Below are 23,493 nucleotides of genomic sequence, written 5' to 3'. Positions count from 1 at the left end.
AGGAAACAGACATATTAGGTACAGGAATTTTTCAGAGCCTGCTGACACAAAGATGCCTGGTCAAGATCCTCCTATTTGCTAGGCCTTATAAGAAACAGAAATATAGCCTTATAGAGGTGCATGTACATACTTCAGCTAGCTGATGCGGCTTTTTATAAGCATTAATAAATTCAAAAGGAAATACTTAGGGTATGTTGGAGAAGGAAAACCCATATAAGTGTTCATATGTCAAACTCAGCATCTTCTAGGGCAGAGCTCTGGCAAGAAGAAGGCAGAGAGGCTGTGCTTTCTCATCTCTTCCCAGTTGACTTTCTCTTCCCTTGCTCCCTTTTGTTTCCCTTATTCCTCCCTGCTCTCAGTCACTATCTCTGGCTTTCTTTTCTTCTGCTTCTCACTCTCAGACTTAACTGCCTTCATCCGCAGTTTCCGCTCCAGCCCTTGCCTGGGCCTCTCCATTGAGGAGTACCCACCCTCTCATGACCTCTCTGGCCACTGTCTTTCAGGTCACCCAGGCCCCAAACCATGTATGTGAATGGTAGCCTCCCAACTGGACAACATATCAAGCAGGAGGCCCTGCCAGACTACCAGGCTATGGCTGAAGTCCGCACACCCCTGTTGACCCACTGCCGGGCCCCACCCAACACTAGCCTGCATACAGACCTAGATCTTACAGGCCGAGGCCTCACCAACCCTGTGCCTTCTTGCTACATTCTGGGTAGTGAGCCCAACTCAAGCCTGGGCTCCCAGCTGGAGGCCCATCTTCCTGAGAGTGGCCTGAAGCGCTGCTGCCTCGTGGGCCTGCCCCCAACCTCCTCAGCCACCTCCTCATCCTGCACCACCTCCGATGTCACTCCAGTTATGCGCTCCTCCCAGACAGCCCTAGTCACTTGTATAAATGGACTTCGGAGCCCCCCTCTACCAGGAGACCTGGGGTGCCCTCCCAAAAGGGCCCGGTCCAGCTCTGTATCCACTGAAAGCCATGAAGGCAGTTTACAGCTTGAAGCATGTGGAAAATCAGGCTTTCTGAAGCAGGAGCCCATGGACGAGTTCTCAGAGCTCTTTGCACCTCATCAGCAGGGCCTACCACCCCCCTACCCGCTGCCTCAGTTGTCAGCTGGCTCAGGCCTTGGAGGCCTAGGACTGGGGCTAGCAGGCAGGATGGTGGTAGGGCGGCAGGCGTGCCGCTGGGTGGACTGCTGTGCAGCCTATGAGCAGCAGGAGGAGCTGGTACGGCACATCGAAAAGAGCCACATTGATCAGCGCAAGGGTGAAGACTTCACCTGCTTCTGGGCTGGCTGTGTGCGCCGCTACAAGCCCTTCAATGCCCGCTACAAGCTGCTCATCCACATGAGGGTACACTCAGGAGAGAAGCCCAACAAGTGCATGGTGAGTCTCCAAGGCCCAGTTTTCCCCTAACCTCAGAGCCTTAAACCTGGCTGTGGGCAGCCCTGGAGAAAGCTGTGCTGTCTTATTGTCCCAGGAAAAGCTTCCCCAGAGAGGGAAATTCCCTGCAAGGTACAAGGCTGAGATGTGGTGAATGGTCAAGATGGTCAGTTCCTCCATCATCAGGCATCTAGGCAGTGTGCTATGTGTTCTTACCAGGTCCCCCATACTCACAATGCCACAGTAGACATGCATTAAATGTTCTCTAGCACGTAACATGGCATGGTGCTACATGGGCTCCACGTTCTAATCAGGCTTGGCCAGCCTTCTCTTTTACATCCACATGCTCCCTGTACCACCTTCTGTACCTTCTGATGGCAGATAACCCATGGGAAGCTCATGTTCTTGTAGCACTGGTCATCAGCTAGCATCCTTCCCAGAGAGATTCCAAGGCCTTGTCTGCCCACAGTCTTGGCTTCACTAAGGGGTACTTGGTCCTTACAAGCATTCTGCTCTAGAGCTCTAGGTCCCCAGGGCAGGATGAGAGCCAAGATTAGGGATTAGCAGCTAAGGCTCTGCATAATACCAGCAGAGCTCAGGATGGAGATGAATGTTAGTTTATGGGGAAAAAAGATGCATGTGTGTGTGTGTGTGTGTGTGTGTGTGTGTGTACACACACACACACACACACACACACACACACACACCCTCAATTGGTAAGCATCTCAGTCTCTAGTCCTCTGATGGATCATTTTGTATTCTGTGCTTGCTATAGTAGAAACTTGTATCAGAAGCCAGGAACATAATCTTAGTCCCTAATACTATTTGCCAAACTACTATGCCTCATCTAGCCTTTCACTTGCTAGGCCTCAAGGTAGTCCATGAAGCAAGAAGGATGGCCAGTTAGGCATGGCCAACCAGGCTCTAGGCAGCAGTGCCTGATCTGCAGGAGCTGGTGTCATAGTCAAGGTCAAGTTCTTCATGCTTATGTACTGCTACTATTGCTGAGCAATCTGGAAAGAGCTAGGATTCTTGCTCAAAGATCATGGTAGCATTTGAAGGAGCAGGAAACAGAAGGCAAGAAGAGTTGGCAACTTCAGGATAAACTCATCTTCCTCGGGCCCACTTACCCTCAGCGTCCCTCTACCTGTGACACTAAAAACTAGCATACACTGGATCAAATCTCCAGTCCTTGAAAGATGAGAAAGGGTTCACTTCATAAACAAGTGATCAGCAGAGAACAACTCACACTAAGGACAAGAGAAAGAGGGGCTTGGGTTGGTGTTCTGGTATGTGGAGAGGTAGTGGGAGAAGCTGAATGAAACAGGCTGTGAATTTGACTTACCATGTGCCTTTGTGCTTTGATTGTGCTTGTATGTCGGGGGAGGGGTACTGTGACTGGGCCAGTCTCTGGAGCTGCCCAAGATCATCTGTGGTCCATGACATACTTGATAGAAGCATGTCCTACCTTAAAAGAGCTATAGTGTCCACAGGCCAAGACTTCTGGAAACTGATGGTTCATTTTCCCTGAGGCTTTGGAATAAGCCGCAGTTCCTCATCCTATTTCTCCTCCCTGGAGAAGTTCATGGTTATCAGTGGGGGCACCTACAATGCTGGTCAGGGAGCCCACAGTGTTGATGGAGCCTAAGTGGAAGCCTTTTAGTCTGATGACTCCTACGTGAATCTGTGATGTAGTCAATGACCTCATAGTAAGGCCTTCCATGTAGAATCTAAGAATATTCACATTAGAAATTTGGGACCTTGACATGACCTATGCCTTTGCTGCCTGTTTTCCAGCTTGGAAATAGAGACCATGTTAGGAGATCATGTTTCTCAGTGCGATCTTAGGATTTCTCTCCTGGGCCAGACTGCTGGGACTTGGTTTACTTCCATACTCCATAGGATACTGGCTTATGCTTGGCTCCTCACCAGCCCTCTGGGAATCCAGATCTGAATCTATTATACTGAGGATAACACTTATACTCAGGGATGGGTCTCTGAGCCATCTGGGATCAGGCTAAGTGACAGGTCCCAGATAGATTACAATGTCCTCTACTTCTTAGAGGAGGTGGCATCCTAGCCCACTGGTGAAACCTGGGAGTTTTGCAGGTGAAAAAAGAAAAATCTGAAGGCCTCGCCCATCTCCTACTTGCTCCTAGAAGAGTACTTGGCCTTAACTCTTCAGTTAGGAGTGTGATGAGGACACCAAGTACTTGCTGAGTGCTGACTATATACAGGTGCAATTTTCAGTGGTGGCCCTTTGTGGTCCTCCTCACAGCCCTGTAGGTAGACATTGTTAGCCCTCATTTTACAAATGAGGAAACTGAGGCTCAGAAAGACTGCAAAACTGGTTTCAGGCCACACAGCTAGAGACAGTAATAATAGAACAACAATAACAGAGACTAAGAATAATAATAATCATCATAGTAATTAAAATAAGATATTCCTAAAATATACCACTAGTAACTATTACAATGGGATTTGAACCCACACCTTTCACAATTGCAATGTTGTTTGTGTGAATCTTTCATTAAGCCAATGGTTCTCTGGACCTTCAGGCCCGCCCTGCAGGGTGCTACCATCTGCTGAGGGGAGCAGCAGCCTCCTGACCTGGCTGCCCAAAGCATCTGCAGAGCCTCCCCCAGCTTCTTCTACTCATGTGGATTGGGAAGACTCCCTACTACATTACTAGTACTGTAGGTAACCAGGGGACAGGGCAGGCCCTAGTCTACACCCAGATAAACAAAATTGGCCTTCCCTGTAAAATTATTAATTTCTTATGTCAGGCCTCTGCTACCATGCACTGTAATAGACAAAGGAATCTTGGACCTACAGTCTCTGGAGAGCAGGAAATAGATGAGACATTTTGATTGAGGAGTAAATGGCCCACTAACATAGCAGTTAATCCTTTTATTATCTTCCCAGCAGCATTTCCACAGTGCTTTCATGAGGTAAACTCCCCTTACCCCATCCAACTATAACACCCCCATCCTTGCAGCTGGTTTAAATTTAGCCTGTGGAGCCTCTGCAGACTCCAGTCAGAAACAGGCCTCAATACACAGAGAGGAGCCCACACTTACCACTGCCTACCTAGCACCCCAGTTCTGAAGCCAGACCTGGACCTGGGACCCATGGCTCCTGCCCTGCTCTTCATGTAGTCCAGAGGAAGCTCCTTAATCTCTCTGCAATATCCTGTTATGGTTCTTACGTTACTCAAGTTGTCTTAGCCTTATTAAATTTGGGGCTTCATCTGCGTTATGATAACAAGGTTACATCCAACCCAAATACTGACGCGACGCCTTGAAGACGTAAACTTTGAAAAGATTAGTTTCCTGCTTTCTTAGGTTGGTTCTCCAGACAGTAGGAATCCTCATTGTCTGAGACTGCATAGATTAGAAGCCTGTGGAGCTTTTGTACCAGGAAAAAGAGAGGCGGAGAGAAAAAGGATGGCTTCTCAGAAGTCCTTTCTCTGCCTTGGGCTTTGTGAAATAACCACAGAGATCCCTTACTTTGGTGGAGATTTTAGCAAAGTTGTGACCCTGCATGGAAGGCATGAGCAGAAGTGAAAAGCCCAGGTCTGGAATCATACACTCCTGGGTCCTAGCCTGGCTCCGCCACTTGTCAGCTGTGTGATTCAGGTGACTTATCCTCTTGGAACCATAGCATACTCATTTGTAAAATGAAGCAGTAACAGTACTTGCCTTTTAGGGATTGTTGCTATTAGAGTTCAAGAGGTGATGCAGAAAAGTATATGGTTACTTCCTTTCTTCCTGCAGCACTTTTCCATATTGGTGGTCTCAGGAGATTATTAGTATAGTAGCCCTAGTAGGCAGTAGGGTTTGGATTTTTCATAGATTAAAAAAAATGAGTGCTCAAGGGACGCATCAGCAGTGGAGCCTAGACTTGAGGTTGGCTGAGACAGGCAGCCCCTGTTGTATGTGAGGTAGGTGGGTCAACTGCTTAGGTGTACGATAGGGAACATATAACCTTGCTGTCTGTATCTGCCAGAAAGCTCTGATCCTTTGGGGGTTGTTTATAGACCCTGCAGGTGGCTGCTCTGAGTTTCACAGTGTCAGTACAGGGTACCTGGTACTGGAGGTACAGGGAAGAGGCTCTAGTGTGCCTCTGTCTGGGTGGCAATCTGGAGGCCCCAGCACTGGATACATGTGGACAGCTTCTGGTCACTGCTGTCTATCCCTTTTGCCCCATCCCACTGTTTGCTGGTTTGTTCCAAGTGCATTTGAACCTAAGACACAGGGAAATACACCTGGTGGGAAGCTAAACGTTACTGATGGGACTTCATCAGCCAGAAACTCATGGCTGCCTAAGTGGACCTTTTGGGAAGCACTGCCTCTGCTTAGCTTGTACCAATTTTATACTTATCACCAGGGCCCTGGAGATTCTGGCTGCCCCACTTTACTCTGCTCCCCAACCCCATCCTCACTGCTGGCCCCTCAAAAACAGGATAGGTACTAAAAGTTTGGGAGCTAGAGGAAGTTACTGTTCACTGAGACTTACAGATTTCTTTATCCTGGCTCAGTAACCTACTTCCCACTCCAACTTAGAACAAAACTGCTCAAAGCTCTGAGGTCTACAGGGACTACATTACCATGTCCCAAGTCCACAGTCTGCCAGAGGTCCATGCAAACCAAACATGCTGACTTTCTCTGTGAGCTAAAGATGGACAGTCTTCACTGAGGTCTGTGATCATATCACATGGTGTGTTCAGAGAGAGAGAGAGAGAGAGAAGAAAACTCACCTGAGGCAATTCTGTCTAACCATGATCATGCCCATTTTATAGGAGAAGTCCATGTGCCTGTTGTTCACAGACAAAACCACTTGCTCAAAAGTTACCTTGCTCCTTGGACCCTCCCCTGGGCCACTTTCCTTCTACTCATCCTTTCTGCTCAGCTTCTTCCTTCAGCAGCAAGTCACCTCCACACTGTTCAGGTCACAGCAGGTGGAGTTGTCCCTGGGCATCTACTTCCTTGTCCCATTTGAGAGCAGTCCCATGGGCTTTGAATGGTTTGAGCTGACATCCCAATTCATCTGAACAATCTGAACCTTATCCCAGGGGATTTCTCAAAGCCAGAACCATTTAGAAGTGTCCTCATGTAGAGAGACAGAATAGGAAAGGCAGAGACAGAATTGGAAAGGCAGAGCCAGAGATGGTATCAGCAGCCAGAGATTGCACAGCAAATAGATATCAGTGGCCAAGCTGATAACCAAGCACTGGAGAGGGTTTAGACTGTGGGAAAGTGGTCTTCTGACAAAGAAAGGGTCCTTCCCAGACCCATGCCTTTCCAAGCAACAGGTAGGCTTTCTGCATACCAACAAGTCTTGTTCTGGAACCTAGCTGTACAGACGATGTGCTGTGAGACCTCTGGCATTACTGGAACAGCATTACTTTTGAGCCTTGCCATATAATTGTTGGATGACAAGGAAAAGGGGAGCCAGGAGCTGAGGATCAGAAGTCTGGCTGCATAACCTTATCCAAGTTGGTCAAAGACCATGGGAAATGATTAAAACACTTTGGTGCTTTTCCATTTCCAAAGGGCTTTTAGTACATGATCTCAGTCTTTAGGACATTCTGGGAGACAAGTATTATTCTCATTTTATAGATGGAGAATGGGAGTACAGTTCAGATTCACATTCAGGCTTCAAGACTACCGTGGGGTCAGTTTTACACCTAGATCTAAGCCTGTATCCAAAGACAATCCTAGCCACACTCCCTGCTACTTCCCAGTTAGAACTGATGGTCTACTTAGAGATATGGACAGAACACCAGACTTGAAACTCATTCAGCAAGCTATCATAGGGCCCCTAGCTGGACTCCATTTCTACAGAAGGGACTCAAACCCATTGTGGGCCTTAATCAAATAGGAAAACAATTTGAACTATTTGGAACTATTTCCAGTGCCCATTCACCTTGAAAGCCAGCAGCCTGCATCTTGACAGGACTCTGTTCTGTCTGGGAAAAGAGAGCACTTGTAGACTGAGACAATTTTCTCCTATTGTAAAATAAGTCACTGAAAACAAGTTCCCGTCCCAAGTCCAGTTTCTAGTCAGATTTAAAGTAGAACATGTTTTAACATTGCTCTCCCTGAAGAATACTGATACAAAGAGATCACAGAGGTCAAGCTGCTTTACCAGCTCAGGTGGCCAAGGCCACCCTTCTTGGAAATGGGGCCTGAGCTTTACTTCATTCTAGGGTAGGGAAAGGATTGGGCAAGAAAACATATTTGGGCAAAAGCAGCTTGTGAATTGTCACGTAGCCTAATGATTTCTGTGGTAACAACAACTGTTTAGATCATGCCAGTTCTCACATCTACTCTCATTAGAAATAGTAAGCTAGAGCTCAGAGAGCTTAGAGAAGGGCCATCATAGCCTGGTGCTGCTCATCAAGTTAACAGCTGTTACTAGAATGCCTGCCTTGTTTTTCACTGCCCCAAGCTTCCTGTCATCCTAGGGAGTTTGCATTCTCCAGGTTCTGGAAATCAGTTGGTCCTTGGCTTCTTCTGATTTCTCTGTTTGGAATGCCTTTCTCAGCCTGGCAAATTCCTGCTCATCCTTCACAACTCAATCCAGTGCTCCTTTCTCCAGCTCCTCCCTTTTATTAGCCTCTAGTTCTCCTGAGTATTTCCTGGTGAGACCTAGTGTCTCAGACATTATAAAACTTTGGTGCCTAGCCTGTCCTATCCTTGAGGTTAGAGACACTGAATCCACTTTTGTGTTGTCAGCCTCTCTCTTTCAGGACTGTGTGAGGTTACCTGAATGCTGTCCCACAGAGCAGTTTCTTGTGAAGTTCAGACCCTAATGGGTCCTAAAAAATTACCATGCAGTCACTGGTTGCTCATGCCTATAATCCTAGCTACTCAGGAGACTTGAGATCTGAGGATCATGGTTCAAAGTCAGTCTATGCAAGAAAAAAGTCCATGAGACTCTTATCTCCAAGTAACCATCAGAAAACCAGAAGTGAGATGTTGCTCAAAGTGGTAGAGTGTTAGCCTTGAACAGAAAACCTCAGGGACAGTGCCTAGGCCCTGAGTTCAAGCCCCACAACCAGTAACAACAACCAAAGATTGTCATGGTCACCTGCCCTTGGATCTGGTGCTGATCTGGTGATTGGAGCTTTTCTGCAAGAAACTTGTATTTGAAAGCTACCTTTACTACCATCAGTCTGTGACATATGCAAGCATGACCTGACTTTTTCCAAGCCTCATGTTCTTATCTACAGATGAGTTTCTGACTCTCTAGTTGAGGGACCCCACTGGAGACTGACTGAGTACAGAGCAGTCACTACTCAGTCGTGGCTCTCACTTAAGATTTTCCAACATTAGGGCAGTTGGCAGTTAGAAGCCATCCCAGTGCAGTTTCTAGTCCTTAGGCCTTGGCCTAAAGCCCTCCTGAGCTTCTTCATTTCTCTTCACATCCTCATCACACCCCTGCCTTAGCCTCTGTCTGACCCCCTCCCATTGTGTTTAAATCTTAGCAAGGTACTGGTGAAGCAGGGTGGCCCTTGGCTGAGCATGTAGGACAACCACAGGGTTCAAATCCTCTCTTTCTGCCCCTTAATCACTGCAAAACCTCACAAGTCACATGGCTTCTCCCAATCCTATTTTCCTGCCTGGATAAAGGAGAACATATCATGAGAATCAAATGACATGGAGTATGTACCTTGTACCTGGTACATAATGAGGTACTTGAAAACAGGAGCCCTTATTCCTCCTTTTTGAAATCATCAAACCCAACCTCTTCCAACAATGAGAATTCCTAGGAGTGCCAAATTTGAGGGAACAGGAATGCCAGCCAAGTTCTATGAGCTCAACACTGCTTTATGGAATATGAAAAAAATTAAGGATGAAAAAACACAACCCTCTGAATTGAATTTAAAATAATAAAAGAAAAACAGCTTTTGAATTTAATGTAAGTGGAATTGAAATGATTTCTCTTGTTGGAACAGAGAGTCAGATAAAATCGACAGCAACTCTGAGAAAGTGTCCAGACTGTGTTTTCTAAGGAGATGTCCTGGAAATGGCCAGCTTCATGATGGAGCATTACTAGGCCCTGTCTCAGCCACATGGCACATGGGCTAGAACTGAAGTGTGTACCTCATTTGACCAGTACAGGGACAGACCTCAGCATCCTGTCCTGTTAAATGAGCACTGGTCCAGATGACTACTAAGGTCTTGGTTACCTTGGACATAACCATCCCCTGAGGCTCAGGAGAAGGGCTGACTGTTAAGTGTTTCCTGTGCAGAGAGCCTTGGGGTTCTCTTCCCCCAGCCTCCCTCTACCTTTAGAACAGCTTTATTTCCATCCACCCATGCCAGGTTTGATGATAGACGCAAGGAGTATGGTAGAGAATGCAGAATGTTCTGGTATGGAGACCAAGAAGAGGGAGAAGCCTTCCCTCCAGAATATTGTGAGAGCTGGTCTTTGATGGGTGGATAGGAGCTTTCTAAGAGACCATGAGGAAAGGCTTTACAGGGAAAAGAAGTCTTGACCTGTGATGCAGGTATTATCCTGAGCTTGAGGCCTAAGCATGGGGTTTGAGGCAGAACTGGTGAATGAGACTAGGAGAAGTAGCTCTTGTCTGTTATCTCACTTACTCAGGAGATAGAAATTGGGAGGATTGTGGTCTGAGACCAGCTGAGAGAGAGGTGGGGGGGAGGGAGACTTTACCTGAAAAATAACTGAAACAAAAAGGACTAGGGCATGGCTCAAGTGGTAGAGTACCTGATTAACATGCATGAGGCCCTTTAGTCAAACTCCAGTACCACTACAAAACAAAGTCAGTCACAGAATTGGGTCTCAAAGTCAGTGAGGAACTTAGTGTCTACTCATGGGCATTAGAATCCCACGGAGAATTCTGAGCAGAGAATGACATGATCAAAGTTAACATGGAGTTTGGGTGGTATTGTGGCTACAAAGGACAGAATAACAGTACATAGACACTGAAGCTCAGGAAGGTGTAACCAATCCAGAGCCCTTCTTCCCCAGACTCAGTGGAGCATCCTGGTTCAGACTGTGCCCCTGACAGTCCAGCTCAGCTGTCATCCAGAACCTGGCATCCTCTGGCCAGGGCAGGTTGGCCCAATGGGCTATTATACCAGGCACAGTGTCTGCATATGATTTGGGTAATGGAGCCCAGTCCTGCTTTGGAAACGACATGCAGAACATTTAGCAGTGGGAAATAGGAAAGGCATTTCCCATAATGCGGCTCCGTAAAGTTTGCACAACTGTTCTTTGTTTTCCATCAGTCCCACAATAAATCTTCTTGCACTGCCAGGGCTGGAGCCTCCGAGGTCTGTAAGTGATTAGGGTGCAACTTGCGTAGCTCTGCCTCCTTGCCCTGCATTCCTGTGACACTGGTAATGATAAAAATTAGTCTATCACAGAAATTCTGTCCTGCAAGGGGCTAGAACATGGGCTGTTGGAAGTCAGGCTGCTCTTACACTTCTCTGTGACCACCGAAGCATCACTGGATGGATCTGCCATGTTGGAGACATAAGCCATGGAGAGCAGGACTGTGGTATTGGGCTAGGTACCACTGGGTACTGGGCTGGAGCTGTACATTTCTTGTTATGTGGCAGTGGGGCTGGAGGTCGCTGCAGGATGGCATATTTGGAGACAAGACCAGGGGGATGTCTTCTGGGCATGGAGTAAAGTTAGCCAAGAGTGCTATCTAACTTCCAGACCATCTACCAGTCCTTGTTTTATTGGACCTAAAGCACAGGGCTTTGCACCGTCCTCTAACAGGACCTGGAACATGCAGAGTTTTACTAAGCAGTTTCTGTGGTTGGGAAATGCACAGAGGAGTGCAGGATCCTGGCTTCACATTGCAGCCACTGGAGTCCACAGGGTCACATCTAGGACTCTACTTCATGTCCCTAGCTCTCTGCACCATAATCCTCCCACTACTTATGGTTGCCCTCTATATCCTCATTTACCTATAAGTCTATGCTGCCTAGCATCTGGTGAACCCAGGTTCATCCAGTTTGGCCTACAGAGTCATTTCTGACCAGTTTTTATTGCCAGAGAATATGACTGATTAGAACTTGTGTTTGGCTCCAAGCAGAAAAAGGAGGCTTTTGGGTACCAGATTCTTCCGTATCACCTTCCTGCTCCCATGTCCAGCTACCACACTCCTCTCAGGCATCCAGATCTAGGGAAGGGGTTCATTCAGACCATAGATCCAGCTGTCTGGATTGACATTTCTCCTGTTTGCAGATGTGGAAACTGAGGCCCATAGAGAGAATTTGGCTCATTGAAGATGATAGAACAAAAGAACTATAGCTCAACATTCTTGCCTTCAGCCTATATCCTGCCTGCTAGTCAGAACCACCATCTGTTGGGCCTTGTGATGAGGGTTTAACTACATTGCTTCCAATCCTGAAGAAAACTGGCTGATGTTATATGCACTGGAAAAGAAAATTCTAGGTTTTAGTATCTCATCTGGTGCTCATCCCAGCCCGTGTACCCACTGACATCCCGAGGCTCAAGGTGCACAATGCCCTGCTGGAAATCACATGGCAGGAATGGCTGATTACATGTGTATTCTGAGCTATGTCAGAATCACTTTTTTCCTGGCAGTCTGTGTCATACTGGTTTCACACCTCATACATGACGAGCACTGAAATAGCAGAATGATGGATGGCTGTGAATGTCAGGCCCAGTGGAAGACTGGCTTGAACAAAGACCCTTACAGTGGGCACAGGAGTGAATTCTTTGTTTCCTCAGCTCTCATCCTTTCTTTTCTTCATCAGCAGGGACCCAACAGGAGAACTTTGGAGCCTCAGTTTCTGTGTGTGCCTAGGACTTGGTTTAGATGAAGTTCATAAGCCTGTTAGGTTTCCTGATCATGACAGTCAGCTTCCATTCCTACCACTGCTGCTCTCAAACTGCTGTAGATCAGGGTAAATCACCCCACCCCTTTAGGGCTTTAGTTTCCTCATCTGTCAAATGGAAGGCTTGGACTCCAGCATCTTGATGGTCCTTTGAATTCAGACATTCACACAGTTGTAATTATATTTTTGCAGACCTGGCATGGCTCAAGGGAGGAGGAAGGAGAGGGCAGATGAGGAAGAGGTATGTGGAGCCTGACTGAGCTTTGACCTCACTGCTGCTCCTTGCTGGCCTTCTGGCTGTCATTTCCACATTTTGAGTTTGTTCCCATGTTGTCATGCTTTGTACAGCTATTCCCTCTGCCTGAAAGCTCTTTGTCCAGCCCAGCCTCTGTTCATTCAGGTGTCTGCTCTCATGTCACCTTCTTGGGGAGGCTTTCCCTGACCAACTGTCAAAACAAGCCCCTTACTGTCTTCTTACTCTCCCTGACATTATGGTTTAAGTTTGCCTGCCATCATTTCCCTCAACTCAGCTGTGGGCTACATGAGGCCTCGAAGATCTTTCTCGGTCTCGTTCCTGTCTATATGTCTAGTGCCCTGACAGTTTCTAACTCACAGTATGTGATCCACAGATACTTGCTAAGTGGATGTCACTGAATGAAGAAGGAATATGGCTTGAGAGCAGAGATATACTGAGGGAAAGAATGTTAGGAAGGGCCCAGGCAGGATGTTAGGAGACCTGTCCTGTGAAGTAGATGTGTACAACATGCACATGATAAGGAGACCCTATTCCTTCCCTTCTCTGCTAAAGTAGAGGCCCTATCCAAGTCTGGGTGTGCTTGGTACATTAGATACAGACAAGAACTTGGGACAATTCTCTTTACCAGTTTGGTAACTGAGGTATTCTGGTCTAGTTTCCCATGCTGTTTCCTCTGCTGAGAAGGAAAGTTACAATCAGGTCCTCCATAGACTAGATACTGAGTAATTAGTTGCTGATGCTACAGCTGTTCACTGTTCTGTCTCCAAGGATTCTGTTTTAATGTGGGCATAGAGGTGGGGCAGAAGTACAATTTTGCATAATTGGCAACAAAAGGTCTGATATAGTCAAGGATGCAGCAGGGAAAATGAATACAGTATCCAGAGCAGCCACTCAGAAGTGTGGAGAGCTAAGGCAGGCAGCACTGATTAGGAGTCTGCTCACCTCCAGAGACCAAGCAAAGCCTCTTGTGTGTTTTCTCACTGAATTTTCTGATGCTAAGAAACTGTCCCATTTTATGGATGAGGAATCTGAGGCTCATAGGGTGAGGTATGGGAGTACAACCTCTGGCCTCCCACTGCTTTGGCAAAGAAAACCTCTATGTCATGATGATTGGTCAGATGATTGCTCCACCTTTTGCAGTGAGGTCTTCTTAGCCAGGACCTGCAAACCATTTTAAGTAGTCTACAGTTCCTGAACAGTTCCACGTGGAACCTGTGATGGATTTAGAGCCCACCCCACTACTTGACCTGCACTGGAAGGTTTGGTTGAACCAAGCCTCCTACCTGTAGGATGATAGGATAGAATGCCTTACAGAGGAGGAGGAGGAGGAGCAGCTTGGTGGGAGGCAGGAGGGACCAGGGAGAGCAGTCCACACTGTGGCCGAGGGCTTTAACTCTAAAAAGGAAATGGAACCAGGCAGGGAAGAGGGCACTGCAAATCTAGGCTGTAGGCACTCAGGCAGAAGACAGAGGTGGGCAGTCCTAAGGCTGGCAGGTAGAAGCTGGTGAGACCTAGAATCCAAGTAAGCCTGAGGCACAGCAATTCTAGGACTTGGGGCTGCCCTAAGGCTTCTAGACTTAGGTTCTTCATCCAGCATTTTGCCTGGTCCCTGTTCAACATGATCTTGGCTGGCCCTGCTATTGCCTTGTTCTGGTCTCGATTTTCCTATTTGTTCAGTGGAAATTATGTCCTTGTTCCCTCTGCCTGAGGTTGTCTACTCACCCTTCATTCCCAATTACTTTGAAACCATTGCTTATCTTCCTGATAAGGTGAGAAGCAGTGGGGATTGGGGCCATATGGTGGTCTTTGGTGAGGCCTGGGGCGGGCCATTCTTGGAGTCTCCTAAGTTCTGTTGCTACATGTGCTGGGTATGGTTTTTCTTGGGCTCTGCTCCCACCACTACCCCCCAGTGAGCCAGCTGAGTGCCATGGAAGTCAGGTGTGGTCTGCAGAGCCAGGATTGCTTGCAGCTCCAATCGATAAGAACAGAGGGGCTGCTGCCTGCAGTCAACACCTCTGTAGGAAGCCAGTGGCTAACTCTCTGAAAGTGCCAGCCCTCTAATTGTCTCCACATTGTGAACCAGGAAGGTCTGCCCTGAGGACTGGATGGTGAGATCAGCCCAGGCCTCTCTCACAGCTGAAGCAGCCTTTCAAGAGCTGTCTGAGGTGGTTACTCAGGATCTAAATTAGATTCACCTGGTAGGGTTCTGCTTCCCATGGCATGGCTGTCATCATCAGGAAGAGAAGCACAGAATAGGCCTGGGCCCCAGGTGGCTGGGCAGGTGGGATGCAGGGGTGTCATTGTTATGTTCATGGGCACTTTAGCCTTTGGACTTCTTCATAAGGAGACTAGAAACTGTGTTTTATGACAGCATTGGTATAAAGACAAACATTAGTGTCACACATTAAAACTTTTTGACCTAAAAGTTCACTTTAAACTTCCAATTTTAAAATTAACTTGCAATATCTTCTTGAGCCCCTAAAGTATTGCGGACTGTGGGTACTGTGCCTGCTGAGCCTAGAGGGTATGGCCACAAAAGCAAGTCTGCAACTTGTACTTCTCATTGTTGCCACAGGTCTACCTGTATCCTTAAATGACTTGTTTTTCCCCTTCTCCTCCACAAATTATACCCACATCAAATATAGTGAAAGCAGGGGTTATACTGTGGGGGAGGGACATACAAAGCAACAAAGAAATAATCTTATAAATGCGTTAGAAACAAATGCATGAAAGAAAAAAAACCATTTAAATACATATCTAAGTACAAGTTGTCATGTTGAAAACGAACTTTACAACTTTGGGGGGGGGAGGATTGGGTGGGGGGGTGGAGGGGAGGCTGGGAAGGGATGTGAAGGGTAAACAAAGGAGGAGGCTGCAATGCTTGATAAGAAATGTACTCATTATCTTGCCCATGTAATTGTAACCCCTCTGTACAGTATGTACACAATTAGCCGGGCGCTGGTGGCTCATGCCTGTAATCCTAGCTACTCAGGAGGCTGAGATCTGAGGATTGTGGTTCAAAGCCAGCCCAGGCAGGAAGGCCCATGAAACTCTTGTCTCCAATAAACCACTAGAAAACCAGAAGTGGCGCTGTGGCTCAAGTGGTAGAGCACTCACCATGAGCTGAAGAGCTAAGGGACAGCTCTCAGGCCCAGAGTTCAAGCCTCACAACCAACAAAAAAAAAAAAAAGAATTCATGGGTCTTTTACAACAAAATGCTCATATGCAATTAAATTAATGTAGGTGAGAGAAAAGGGCATAAATACATGGAAAATCCCAGCTCCTTTAGCTATTGTGATTGAACCCTGTACTTTTTGGAATTTCCTAGTAGCTGAGGCAAGGGATCAAATTGTCAAAATTCTTTTTGTCTGGGTAAGGAAGCAAATTAGCCAGCTTATTTTGCCTAGATCCTCAATCCTTACCAGGCCTTGATGAAAGCCACATGAGCTAATGGCAAAAGGAAGGGTGTACATATAAGAGAGTATATGATTAGCATGTTGATAATACACTCACAGAACAAAATGTTATGTCTTGTTCTCATAAACAACTTTGCTAATGTTCTCTGAGAAAAGCTAAGGGCAAGTAAATAGTAACAGTCAAGATTCATGTGTCCTAGCTTGTGTAGGACTCTTCAGTTAATCCATCCATCACTTTGTGGGTAGCTGTCAACCCCATTTTACAGAGGAAGAGACTGAGGCTGGGAGAAGTGAAGTTACCCTGGAGGACCCAACCTCAGGCTTTTGTGACAGGAAGCAGCCTCTCTTCTTGGTCTTCAAGTTCTAGCCTATGACTTGGGACCATCAGTTTCTCTTCAAGGAGTCTAGTGGACTATAAGGGTCTTCAAAGAAAGGGCATCACTGTAATACATGGGACAAGGAGCAGCTGTCAACTTGGGCAGGATGCAGGTGTCAGAGGAGCACAGTGGAGCAGGCAAACAAAGGCCTCTCAGAAAGTTCAGTCTTTGAATAAAGTCAAGGGCTCGATGCTGAAGCCTGGCTGTAAGATGGCAAAAGAAGGAAGCTGCTCCTGCCAGGTTTCTCAGTTACAGACAGAAGCAACCAGCCAGATCCCTGCGTCCCCACTCAGAATTTACTAGCAGGACCATGGGGCCACCAATTATGGAAGTCAGAACCACACTGCAGGTGGTCAGGCCCCCACAGGCTTAGAACAGTGAACTTGAATTTGCCTCTCCAAGTCCAGCAGTCTACCCTGCAATTGCTTAGCCTTTATGAAGTTTCTTCAGGACCCTAGTTACCATAGCATGGTGTCCCATGGGCCAGCCTGTCTGCCCTACCCAGATACTCAGGATTATCTCTCTTGTTAGAGATGCCACCTGTCTCACCTTCACTCCCCATGCACACCTTCACTCCTTGCTCTGAGAGACTGAGTCTGTTATGAGTTTCTCAGCTACAGAAGTGATACTATGAGAGAGAATAGTACTCTGAGGAATAGTAGAGGGAGGTAGGGAACCTGTGATATGCAAGGACTAGGAGAAGGCCAGACTTGTGTTCCATGGGTGGCTGGGGTCATGTTGCAGCTAGAAATCTACCTTAGAGATGCTCAGAGTCCAGACAGGGAGATACACTAAAAACCCAAGTTACACAGCTATGTGACAGGTGCCCCAGAAGAGAATGAACTGAAGCCAGAGTGGGGAGTCTGCGTGAAGGAGGCAAAGTGAGAATTATCTGAGTGCAAGAGAGTGAGAAGGCATCCCAGGAGAGGGAATGGTATACAAAAGGCCAGGTGCTAAGAGTGCATAGCCAGAACATGAAGCTGGAGGAAGGCTGCAGCGGTGGAGGGGGTAGAGCAGAGATTGGTCTACAGGCTGCCACAACCAAGGTAGGTAAGAAGGAGGGCAGGAGGTATATGTGGGAGAACATTGAAGGCACATATTTCCTTTGTCTCAAGAGGACTAATATAGTAAAAATCATGCTCAGATATTCCCTGGAATCTATGTGCTATTCATGTAAACTGACTAACAGGTAGTTTAATTCTGGAGGCCTTCTCAAGAAAATAGTGTCTTTGGTGGTTGTTTCCCAAGGGTTGGTTAATAAGCTCTTTTCTCCAGTCTTCTAATCGGCTGATGGAAAACATGAGGCTGGCTAGCAGTTTTCCAACTTGGCCCCAGAATCCTCTGTGCAGGGCCAAGGTGTCCAGTAAAGACCCAGCTGAGATGGCAGGTCCAGATGGGCTGCCTGCTCTGCCCAGAGTGACTGACTGATGGCTGAGGAGGGCCTCATGAAGGAGGCCAAAGCTTCAGTTTTGGGAAGGGAAGTGGCCTCCCTCTAGTAGGCCTTGGTCAACTCTGCCTTGGTTTAGCCTTCCTCTCTGAGCTTTTACTATATTCACATCTAGCCTGCACAGCAATCCTGAGTTCACAGTGCCCCTTGTTAATGGCACAGTTGGGACTATACATGTGACTTAGACACAAGAACCATGGGGCTACTTTCTTTGCCCGTCTTGGAGACCAGCAGACATACCCAGTCAGAGGGGGCCCATGCTATGTGACTCTAGCTTTCTGAAGCTTCTCTTCTCTCATCTGTAGAATGGTGTTCGGATAGATGACCAACTCTGAGAAGATGACCTCACAGGAGGCTCTAAGTGAGGGCAATAGTAGTACCTGTCCTCTAGCATAGAGAGGGGTTTGTTTATTTATTCCACAATTATTTGTTGGGGAATAATATGCCAGATCATGTGAAGTGCTAGGAATTAAGAGGAGACCTGAAGGGAGAGTACATCTGTGGGACAATTGCAGAGGAAGCTGACATCTGGTGAATCTTAGACTCAGCTGTGTGAACCAAGCAAGGTCTGACTTGGTGTTTTAGACTGACCTGGAAGGCACTCAGTAGTGGTTTGGTAGCAACAGGGTCGGAACTGCAGTTGTCTCAGAGTTAGTGATTCCCTGCCTCAGACTACAGAGTGAAGTCTGGAGGTCTGAAGCAGGCTGAGGCAGACAGATGGGAGCAGCAGAAGTATCTGTACCAACTAGCCAGCCTGGGCAACTTCTCTAATTGTCTTGCAGTTTGTGACAGTTTGTATGGTGCAGAAAGTATTTCCTGTTTTGCCATTGCTAATAAAGCCCCTTCAGTATCACCCTTGCCAAGCAACTTGAGGAACCTGTGGCCTGAGCCACCTGAAGGGACATGCTCAGGGTAAGCCAAGTTGGTTTATAGGAAAGCCTAGGGCCCTCCTCCCCCTGAAGATGGTCTCATGCCCTGGTATTCTCTCTCTCTGTCTCTGTCTCTCTGTCTCTGTCTGTCTGTCTGTCTGTCTGTCTGTCTGTCTCTCTCTCTCTCTCTCTCACACACACACACACATATACACACACACATACATACATACACACACACACACACACACACACACACACACTCACTCATAACCACTGCCCCTGTGAATGACCTTTCTGGTCCATCCTTACTCCTCTTTCTCCTTTTCCCAACCAATCCAGACACTTAGTAAGGGCCACTGATGATACCTGTTAAATTCTTTTCAGATCTGTCCACCCCCTCCGCACTCTGATATCCATTCAAGTCTAGGCTCTTCTCTCTGATAGGCAGGATCCCCACCAATACCTCATCTCTCTTTGGCTTTATACTTCCCTAATCTATAGCAGGCAGGAGATTTTTAATTGCAAGCAACACAGACTGAACTCACATAGGCTTAAGAAAAGACTGAATTTATTGATTCACATAATCAAAGGTTCCCAAGGAACCTCTCTCTCTCTGTCTTTCTCTCGCTCTCTCTCGCTCTCTCTTGCTTTCTTTCTCGCTCTTTTTCTCTCTCTCTCTCTCATGGGGCTTGAATTCAGAGCCTATGTGCTATCCCTGAGCTTTTCCAATCAAGACTAGTGCTCTACACTTTGAGCCACAGCACATCTTTCAGTTTTCTGGTGGTTAATTGGCAATAAGAGTTTCACAGACTTTCCTGCCAAAGATGGCTTTGAACTTCAGTCCTCAGATCTCAGCTTCCTGAGTAGCTAGGATTACAGTTGTGAGTCATCAGCACCCAGCTCTGTTATTCTCAATGTGACCAAGGGCCCATGTTTATGTGTGCTAGTGTGTATCTGGGAGTTCATCACCATGTGGGCTGAACCAAGCCAGGGTTGGCATGTATGCATGCACATGTATGTGTGGACCCATGTTTGCATGTGCTGTTATGTATTGGAGTGCTTATCATAATATGTGTGTACACATATATAGGTGTTACCTGTTTTTTTTATTGTATTCTTGAATGTGAGCACATACATATGGACCTGTGGATTGTTTCTATGGACACATTTGTATGGTTGGATATGTGGAACTCCATGAGCCGAGGTGTGTCATTTGTGCTTCTGTGAGCATGTTGCTGTGTGACCATGTGACTATGTATGTGTTCAGATGTGTATATACAGCATGGGTCTGGGATGTGGGTTCTACATGCCCGAGACAGGAAGTCTCTTGAGAAGGACAGGAGGGATTGAAGATACCAATGGGGGGCTAGAGGGGCTCTCCTGCCCACTATCCTATGTATATTGTTAGTGCCCATAGGAGGAAACTTGTGAGGTGGGCTCAGCTCAGTACTAGGAAATATTCCACAGGCTAGCTCTTTCTCAGGGCAAGAAAGAGTACGGCTCTCACACCTAGGGACTGCTACTTGGTAACAGAGTTACCTTGGATATAGACATAACTCAGCATTCTGGCCCTCAGGAAGAAGGTTCCTTAAGTGAAGGCATGAACTGAAGAAACAGGATCCTCCTGTGCCAGAGCAGTTTGGCATGGTTGAACAGGGTGTTGTTGTTGCTGTTGTTGTTGCCCAAATTGCTAAATGGCTTCGTCCTACTCTATCCCTTCCATATATATCAGTGAAGTCACATTCTAGGCAGGGGGATTTACAGCCACTGTTCCTCCTACAGGCATTAGGGCCAGCTGGGGTCTGGAAGGGGCTTGCTTCTGTCCCTAGAGCTCAAGTATGCTCAAGAAGTGCCTATGCTGCCTTGCCTGCTCCCTGCCTTCTCTTGTCCCCAGAACACTTAGCACAAGGCTGAGTTATTCATCACTAAGCTGAAGGCTGAAACAGCACCTGCTGAGGCCTTGATCTGTCAGGAATGTAAATGTCCCAGAGTCACCCTGCTGCAGGCAGAGGGACCTGAGGACACAGGTACAGAGGGCAGATAGTATTATAGTAGGGGCAGCTGGGTCAAATGGAAGAAATCACCAGCATCCCTGCCCTGCCGCTGACTATGCTGTTACAAACCACAATACTAAAAATAGTAGTCAGTGTTTAATCATTGTACTAAGTTAAGATTAGCTCCCAGCACCCATGAGGGAAGTGTCCTTGTCCCCATTTTACAGATGAAGGAGAGAAACTTGCCACACTCCCACTCTAGAAACACCAGGATCTGAAGTAGAACTGTTTAGCCTCAGAGTCCTTACACATGTTCAATTTTTTATTCTATCATGTTTGGTATATCTAAAAGAATGCATACAAATATGTGTAAGTAATAAAGCATAGCAGAACAAACATCTGTGGATTCCTGGAACCACTATCCATTTCCTGTTTAACCATCTCTGCTTTTCTTAACATGGTTCCTTCACACATACATATCCTTAAACAATATATTGTTTAGTTTTGCTTCATTTAAAACTTTATAAAAATAGTGTACTATATGTGGTCTCTGTAACTTTTCACTTACTATTATGTTTTTGAGATTTTAATCCATATTATTGGATTGTTATAATTCATTTTCACTACTTCTTAATATTACATTGTATGAATAATCCAAACTTTAAAAGTCTTGTTGATGAACATTTGGGAATTGCAGTCTTCTGCTAGTATGGACAGTTGCTGTGAGCATTCTTTTCGTATCTCTTTTTGCATCAATGGAAGAATTTCCCTAAAGTATGTGCCTAGAAATGAAATTGCTTGGTTAGGGAATATGAGAGAGTGCCAAATTGTTTTCAGTAGTGGTTTTACCATTTACACCTCCCACTTACAGTGCATAGAAGTGCTTTGTTCCACATCCTCAAAATACCATTATAAAATTTTGTATCCCAGAAGGTGTGAAGTGGCATCTTGTGGTCTGATTATAATGTAGGTGATTATTAATAAGATTGAGCACCTTTCTTGTTTTGTAGTGCTGTACTTTTGTGTATTCACCTTGTACTCTTCAATATTGCTGTAATTTTACTTACTTATTCCAGTAGTGCGTCACTTCTTTTGGATTTTGTACATTCACTTCATGTCACCTGTGAGCAGTTTTATTTCTTCTTTCCTGACCTATATACCTTTGATTTCCTTTCCTTATTGAATTATCTGGGACTTTTAGTAAAATATTAATAAGAAATAGTGAGATGGGAATATTCTTGTCTTGATTAAGCATTCCTTTTTATTCCTAATTTGCTAAGTTAAAATATATGAGCATTGAATTTAATCAAATGCTCTTTCTAAATTTATTGGGGTTATCATGTATGTAGTTTATTTTAATTTGTAAATGTAATAAGTTAAATTTTCAGACGTCTTTCATGTTAAAATCATTCTTGGGAATCTACCTTTTCTGTATATCACTCAATTCAAGATTTTTGCATATTTATTCATAAGTGATATTTATGTATAGCCCTCATTTACCATACGTTTCTCCTTAGATTTTGAAACCAGGGTTTTGCTTGTACACAGAATGATCTGAGAAGTATTCCTTTTATATCTCTATCCCTTGAAGAATTTGTATAAGATTTGGAATGGTATGTTCTTTGAACATTTGGTAAAGCTTGCCTGTAAAACTGTCTAAATTTGATGTTATCTTTGTGGAAAGATTTTTAAACTACTGTTCCAGTTACTTTAATTGGCATGGAACTATTAAGGCTTCTATTTCTTCTGAAGTTAGCCTCTACCCTTAGGAATTTCCCCATTTTGTGTATGTTTTCAAATTTATTACAATAAACCAGTCACAATGTACTCCTATTATTTTTTAGACTCTTGGCTGGATCTGTAATTATGTTTCTTTCTTTGTTCCTAATATTCTTTTTGTGCCTGCTCTCTCTTTTTCTTCTTTCACAGAGGGTTGTCTTTTTTACTAGTCTTTTCAAGAATGAATTCCTGTTTTTGTTGACTCTTTCTATTGTATCTTTGTTTATATAGCATTAATTTCTGCTTTTATCTTTATTATCTCCTTTCTTTTATATTTTTGAATTTTACTGTCCCTTCACAAATTTCTGAAGTGGGGCTCCTAGGACATTAATTTTCACCCTTTCTTTCTAGTGCAGTCATTTGCAAAATAACTCCCCCTCTTTTGGGGATCTTAAGGTTTGATCCTAGAGTCTTATAATTGTTAGGCAGGCACTCTACCATTGAGCAACACTTTCAGCCCGTTTTAGGAATGGTTCTTTTTTTTTTTTTTTGTCTGGTCGTGGGGCCTGATCTCTGGGCCTGGGTGCTGTCCCTCAGTTCTTCAGCTCAAGGCTAGCGCTCTACCACTTGAGCCACAGTGCCACTTCCGGCTTTTTTCTTTTTGCTTATGTGGTGCTGAGGAATCAAACCCAGGGCCTCATGCATGCAAGGCAAGCGCTCTACCCCTGAGCCACCTTCCCAGCCCAGGAATGGTTCTTTTTGAGATACAATCTTCCTTCCTTCCCAGGCCTGCACCTAAACTACACTCCTCCTGTGTTTCACTTCCCCTCATATCTACAATAAGCTGAAGGCTGAAACCGCACCTGCTGTCAGGAATGTAAATGTCCCAGAGTCACCCTGCTGCAGGCAGGCATGTGACACCACACTCATCTTTTGTTGACATGTAGTCTTTCAATCTTTTCTTCCCTGGAGTGGCCAGGAAACCCCATTCTCCTGATCTCAGTTTCTCCTGATCTCAACTTCTCAAGTAACTACAATTATAGGCATGAGCCATTAATTCTCAGCTTAAATTTCCTTTTTTTTGTGCTAGTCCTGGGGCTTGAACTCATGGTCTGGGCACTGTCCCTGGCTTTTTTGCTCACTGCTAATGCTCTACCACTGAGCCACAGCTCCACTTCC

The 23,493-nt window shown here is 45.8% G+C and overlaps 1 protein-coding gene across 4 annotated transcripts in view; it reads left to right on the top strand.

Moving 5' to 3' along the window:
* Nucleotides 1-23,493, top strand: part of Glis1 (GLIS family zinc finger 1) — a 195,417-nt gene that overhangs the window by 121,125 nt on the left and 50,799 nt on the right. For all 4 annotated transcript variants that reach the window (XM_042679731.1, XM_042679740.1, XM_042679722.1 and 1 more), the window contains exon 4: nt 504-1,386. In XM_042679731.1, coding sequence (XP_042535665.1) covers nt 504-1,386 — 883 coding nt within the window. The remainder of the gene's footprint in view (nt 1-503; nt 1,387-23,493) is intronic.

This window comes from Dipodomys spectabilis, unplaced genomic scaffold (genome assembly GCF_019054845.1).
Source record: "Dipodomys spectabilis isolate Male_0828 unplaced genomic scaffold, ASM1905484v1 ptg000002l, whole genome shotgun sequence".
In the NCBI taxonomy this organism is placed as follows: Eukaryota; Metazoa; Chordata; class Mammalia; order Rodentia; family Heteromyidae; genus Dipodomys; species Dipodomys spectabilis.
Note: the sequence above shows the minus strand (reverse complement) of the source record. Positions and strands in the feature narration are given on the sequence as shown.